Source organism: Colias croceus, chromosome 17 (genome assembly GCF_905220415.1).
Source record: "Colias croceus chromosome 17, ilColCroc2.1".
NCBI classification, from domain to species: domain Eukaryota; kingdom Metazoa; phylum Arthropoda; class Insecta; order Lepidoptera; family Pieridae; genus Colias; species Colias croceus.
The window spans coordinates 4999470-5005564 of record NC_059553.1 but is presented as its reverse complement, the minus strand read 5'-3'; the positions used below and the strand labels follow the sequence as shown (position 1 = coordinate 5005564).

At 31.2% G+C, this 6095-nt stretch overlaps 1 protein-coding gene across 1 annotated transcript; it reads right to left on the bottom strand.

Annotated features, from left to right (window-relative positions):
- Positions 1–944: 944 nt before the first annotated feature.
- Positions 945–3767, bottom strand: LOC123699304 (putative neugrin-like protein DDB_G0288135). Its single transcript, XM_045646230.1, has 4 exons — positions 3685–3767; positions 3519–3594; positions 2985–3095; positions 945–2913 (listed from the first exon to the last, which is right to left on the bottom strand). The coding sequence occupies exons 1-4, from the start codon at positions 3765–3767 to the stop codon at positions 1012–1014; spliced, it is 2172 nt and encodes a 723-aa protein (XP_045502186.1). The 3' UTR covers positions 945–1011.
- Positions 3768–6095: the final 2328 nt, after the last annotated feature.

Here is a 6095-nt window from a genome sequence, read left to right as displayed (position 1 = left end):
ATTTAGAATTCATGAAAATATATTTAAAAACCTACTTTTATGGAACTAGGTACTTAGGTATACTAATATGTATGTTTGTTAACTTTAAAAACCGATAAATTTTGAAATGGATCATGCTTATACTACCTAGTCGGTCTTGATGTGGTCTTGATAAAGAATAATTTTAGGCTGGGTTGCACCATAGGGTTGCACCATGTTATTTTACCAATAACAAACATGTTAAAGTAACGGTTAGGGAAAATATTAATGACAATTTTACAGAAGACGTCATAATTTTAACACTAATTAAATCTATTGTTAACGTTAAGTAACTGTCAGAGGCGTCCAATACAAAATGACTCGAGACTGATAACTTTATATCTACCTATAGTATTTTCTAGTGTTTGATTTTACGCGAGTTTACATTTAGAAATTATTGATTTTAACGGGAATTACTCATTATATATCACGACGTTTTGAAATAATAAATAAATTGCGTTAAAATCCGTTAAAATCTAACTATCTACGCTAAAAAATTTGCTGGTGCCAGCTGGTGCAATCCATTTCGCTAGGTCACTGAATAAGTTACCGTTACTACTATTGTTAAATTTAACATTAACCTTATTGCCCTAAAATATTATACGTAGGTACAATATTATAAATAATAATTTGCATTAAAGTGAACCTTATGACATGTAGATTGTAGAAGAAGTATGAAACAGGAAACAGGCTTGCGATGCGATTATGTGATTAGTTACTTAATATATTGAAGTCAAGAACGACTGAAAAGATTTTAATGATTTTTTGGTTGGAGTTTTCTCCACCTGGATTAGCAAATTAGTTATTTTCATACAGTTGTTAAAAAAAGCAATAATATCCATAAACATTATTACACATAATATAACTTTATTCATCTTAAATATGACTAAAAGAAAAAGCTACAAACTATATCACAACAAATAATATTATTAAAAAAGTATCATCAAGTGAATTTAGGACATTTCAATTAAACAATTTCCTCTAATTTAATCTTCATTGCGACGATAGTTTTAATCGCCTCACTCTTTTAAATCGACTGAGCTCTCCCTCGGGGCTGTGTGAAACAGGCCCAAAGGCTTCGTTTTCTTGACAGTTAGCCGCATTAAAAGAATTATGTGTTAAATCATTACTTTTTTCAATGCTTATAAAATCGGGTACAGATTTTGGTGTTAATTCGTTATTTTCAATATTGACTAACTCGTCGTTCAAATAAGTATCATCGGCAATACGTTTTTTACGTAAACCATTATTTAACATTAAATTATCATCAACACCTTCAACATTGGACAATATATTATCTGTATCCGAACCTATTTTTGTATTATCATTCTCGGTTTTAATTTTTGAGTAGTTCTTGAATTGTGTTTTACATTTTTTTTCGTTGTTGTTTGAACGTTGTATGCGTTCATTATTTTTTTCTAGCTCTGCTTTAAAAATGTGATCTTTTTCCATGTTTTCATAATGCGAAGCCCTTTCAAAAATGCCTCCATCGTCAAATTCACTTTTTTCATTATCATCATTGTCATCATTGAGAGCTCTAGGGAAAAATGGAACTTTCATGTTCATACAATGGTCAGTTACTCTTTTGTTCAAATTGCCATTGGTTCTTTTTACTCTGACAAGAGGCGCCATTTCTGATTCAGAATTTTTAGAATCCACCAAATCGTAATTAGGGAAAGACTCTTCTAAAGATTGAATTTCAGCTGAATTAGCATAATTATCAACGTCTCTTTTATTAAAATTGTTGTATGCCTTGTGCAATTCTGACTCATCCTTCATTAATTCAGACCAACTGTCATCTCTTGCACACTCCTCCTCATGTCCTAAAGGAGCATATTGACTATCTGCTAATAGATAATCATTCCCCATTTCCAATTTATCTTCCACCATATCATCAGAATTTGTTTCTCTTTTATTTTCGTTTTTCGGAGCTTCTTTAACGTTAATATCATTTTTAGACTCTTTAATGTGTACTTCATCGTCCACGGATGGCTCTTTCTTTAATGATAAGTTTGAATTGTTTAATTCATTTTTGTTATCGGTCTTATCAGAATCATTATCTGATTCTGGGTTTTTGGGGCTAGAAACTTCAGCATGTTTTGTAGTTTCGGTTGTATCACCTGAAGATAATGAAGCTGAAGATAGTGTCGAGTCCATAGTTCTGCCAGCATCTATCTTACTTAAATCAGCTTGCCCACTTTCGCAAATATTATTTTCTTCAACTGCTCCCGCTTTTTTTGTTATTTCTCGTTTATTTATTCCCTCTAACTTACTGTCGATAATTTTTTTCAATAGTGCTTTTTTATCGTCGGATAAAGAATTTAAGAGATCCTCTAGTTCTTCCCTAGAAAGTTTTTTAATATTTCGCTTTATCGCGGATTCATTATCTTCATCGCTGATCTCGGATTCATCTTTTTTATCCATATTGTTTTTATTGTCAAATATGTTATCTTTTTCACGATTGTCTATGGCAGTTTGCCTTCTGTCTCTATTTCCCATACGTTTAATGTTAGGCTTGGGTTTTATAAAGAAATCGTCTTTTTTATAAAACGATTTATGTTTATTTATTAAAGATTGCCTGTTTACGTCTAAAGGTTCATCATTATATTCATTCCTATAATTTATTTGTTGATGACCATCTTCATAAAAATTGCTATCTTCATTGGAATTTAAAATAGGTTCATTAGATTTTAGTGCTAATTCATCATTTCTTTTGTTATAATTAGTGGAACTATCTTTTTGTGGCTGTGAAATATTTTCTTCTTCACTGTCATCTTCCTCGTTATCGTTATTTAGTTGTATTTCACGCCGGTCGGTCAATGATGGAATTTCCCTCTCCGAATTATGATTGACATTTTCTTGACTACGTCTACCACTTGGTTCATGATCTAAAAGCTATAGAGAATTGGATGAAGTTTTAGTTTTGTTTTATAAAACTTGGTTTACCTATAACAAGTAATTCTTACATTTTCGTTGTTATTCTCAGGTAAATACAGATATGAAGCCCTTGAATCGTCATGTTCCAATGTGGGTTTTCTGTTACATTGAGCAGCTTCTTCATTTATCTCTCGTGGAGCCTGGAAATAACGTTGAATCATCTAAAAGTTTATATTTTAAACCACCCAATGAATTTAGTCTAGGTGCCATATACCTACTTAGTAGGTAGATTACACCCCACATACTTCAATTGTTTTTAAAGTGAAACTTTTATTACATCGTCTCAAACTTTTTGGTCTGTATAGCGCATGTCGCGTGACGCACGATACGTACGATAATTATCGTACAAATACGATAATTTTTAGTTAAATGTCTATAGTGTGAAAAAAAGTTTCACTTTTACCGTGGTTTCATAAAAGCACACAACATTTTTTTTTATTTTATGGAATCAATCTATTCAAAATTAAAACACAAATCAAAATTTTTAAGTATAGTCAAATACGTCAGTTTTTGTCGACTACTCTAAAATTACAAAAGAATCAGGATTAGTTTTAGGTAAGTACCTCTACCGCTGACTTATCATTTAAATAATCTTTAGATGCCTCCTCGTTGCCTTCATACTCAGCTTTTTCTACATCGCTACAAAAAAAAACAAACAAAAAATGGAAATTATAGTGATAAAGAAACTATGTTTATGAAAAATATAGGCATAGGTATTATTTTTATAACCCTTCGTTTTCTAGTGGCTGAGGTCTGCAGATTATTTCAAAAACAAATCCTCCAAAAGCGAGCAACAAAATAAACAGACGCATTTTATTTTAAGCATTCGATAGATATTTGCAAGTGACAATGTCAAAATTAGATTTTTTACTTATTTAATTTTTTCTATTAATATGTAAGTATGGTAATAAAGGTTGCATTACCTAACTAGTGAGCTGATAGTGAGTTTTAATACTTAACACCGATTCTATATTATAGGTACTATATGCTCGCGATTATGTATGGATAAAACGGGCTTCTGTGTTATAGGTACTTAGATCGTTTTTCATAATTCTATAAAACTCAACATACTGGTTACTGTGTATTTTGTATATGATGAACATTCCACCACTGCAAACCTCCGATGCATATAATATGAATCTAATATAAAAATAAGAAATCTCAATAATACATATCTGTTTCACGGATCTTTTAATTTCATTTGCTATTTCATTTTCATTTCTTAGCTAGGAACTCACTTGAAGATCAGCCTTCCATGATCTCTCCTCAGGAATCGATTTTTTTCTATTCTTTCGGTTTATGTGCCTAAGTAGTAAGGACACCCCCTGGGCCATCTATATATTATTTCTAATATAGTTTGGACAAGGTTTGGACTATTTCAATCTTATTCAATTATCACAATACTCTATCGATGGAACGCGATTTTCAATCAATTTAAAGATTTTTTTTTACATTTAAATTCTGGAAAACTTACAAACATAGACAAATTAGAAACAGAATACAATCGAGTTCCGATCCTGCATCTTTCGCCGGACAGTGGTGACGCGCCACCCATGATTCCTATTGTGACAATAGAGTTTTATTTTGTAGTTTTGTACTTACGTATTGATTATTCGTGTTATTGGTTTATGGTTATTGGTTTATGTAACTGAATAATAAAATATATTTTTACAGATGAAAAATGGCAAGACGAAATGTTCGTCACAAGTGTGGTCAGTGGTCACACTTATTAAGTCGCCAAAATCTACTCGTGCTGATTGAAAAACCCTATACCTATTTTGTAACCTGTATTTGTGCTGATTTGTGATTTGAATTGATCCAGATACTGTGATCCAGAGTAATTATTGAAGATTTTTTTTTATGTAATTAGTAAGTAATTTTACAAATTTTTGTAGGTATTATTTATATACTAGGTGCGCTACTCGGTTTCACCCGCGTGGCTCCGTTTCTGTTGGTCTTAGCGTGATGATATAGAGCCTTAGAGCCTTCCTCGATAAAAGAATTTTTCAAATTCAAACAAACAAACTCTTCAGCTTTATAATATTAGTAAAGATATTAACGGATATTGCACGCCTCTTATGCGAAGCGTTGAGGTGGATACTACTGTCACTTCGCGCAAAACATCTGATTTTCCAAACTTAAAATGTCTTTATCTGTGTGTATCATACATTGCACTTGTAAGATAATACCTTGGATAATACATACACACACATATTAAGAAAAAACACTATTTTTAACATTCATGATATTTTTGATGTCATTTTTGTTATTTAAACTAGTTAAAAAACAGTTTAAAAAAGTTCTGTCTTGGACGTCCGTGTGTCTGTATGTGCGGAGGATTTTCTTGTTAACACGATAGCGACCGAAATACTTTACTAATCGAGTCTTTTTTTTCTCTTACGCTTCAGTATGCTCAGGAATAGAATTTCATTCTCATTTTTCAGGGTCTGATTCGATGTGGTTTAATTGTTATTAAATAAACAAAAAAAAAATATCGACTGTTCTCCATAATTTTAATATATCTATATATTATATTCTTTATTTTATTTTTTTTTTATATTTATAGTGTACTCAAAATTCACCATTATAAACTCGATTCTTTATACTATAAGCCAAGGTTTAAAAAAATAAGTTGGTAGTCAGTCCCTTAAACCTGCGCAGTTTCACATCTAGGTGGGGCCACAAGAAAAATAGCTCAATTATTACGGTACCGCTTTCTTTACTTTTCCAACTGTTTTATTTTATTTCTTTTTTATATTTATAGTGTACTCTTTATAAATAATCAATTTTATTGTAAAGGATGAGATTATGAGGCGTGCACTTTTGGATTTTCCAAACTATTTAATTTTAAGTATATTTAACATGAGATCCAAAAAAAATTTTGCATTTAAAATATTTGAAATTTATGATTCCTAAGATGTAAAGTTGTTTTATATAGTAAGCAGTAAATATTATATATTTAATAGCTGTCCCGGCAAGTGTTGTTCTACCTTACTCTTATCACTTAGGAATATGAAAAATAGATGTTACCGATTCTCAGATCTAGCCTCTAGGCAAAAGGCACACAAAATTTCACGAGAATCGGTCCAGCCGGTTAGAGGAGTACGGCAACTAACATTGTCACACGAGAATGTTATAAT

Coding starts and splice junctions, on each gene's coding strand:
- LOC123699304 (XM_045646230.1), bottom strand. CDS start 3,767: ATGCGTCTGTTTATTTTGTTGCTCGCTTTTGGAGGATTTGTTTTTGAA. Junction 3,595..3,684: donor CAGCCACTAGAAAACGAAGG/GTTATAAAAATA, acceptor TTTTTTTTGTAG/CGATGTAGAAAAAGCTGAGT. Junction 2,914..2,984: donor CTGAGAATAACAACGAAAAT/GTAAGAATTACT, acceptor AATTCTCTATAG/CTTTTAGATCATGAACCAAG.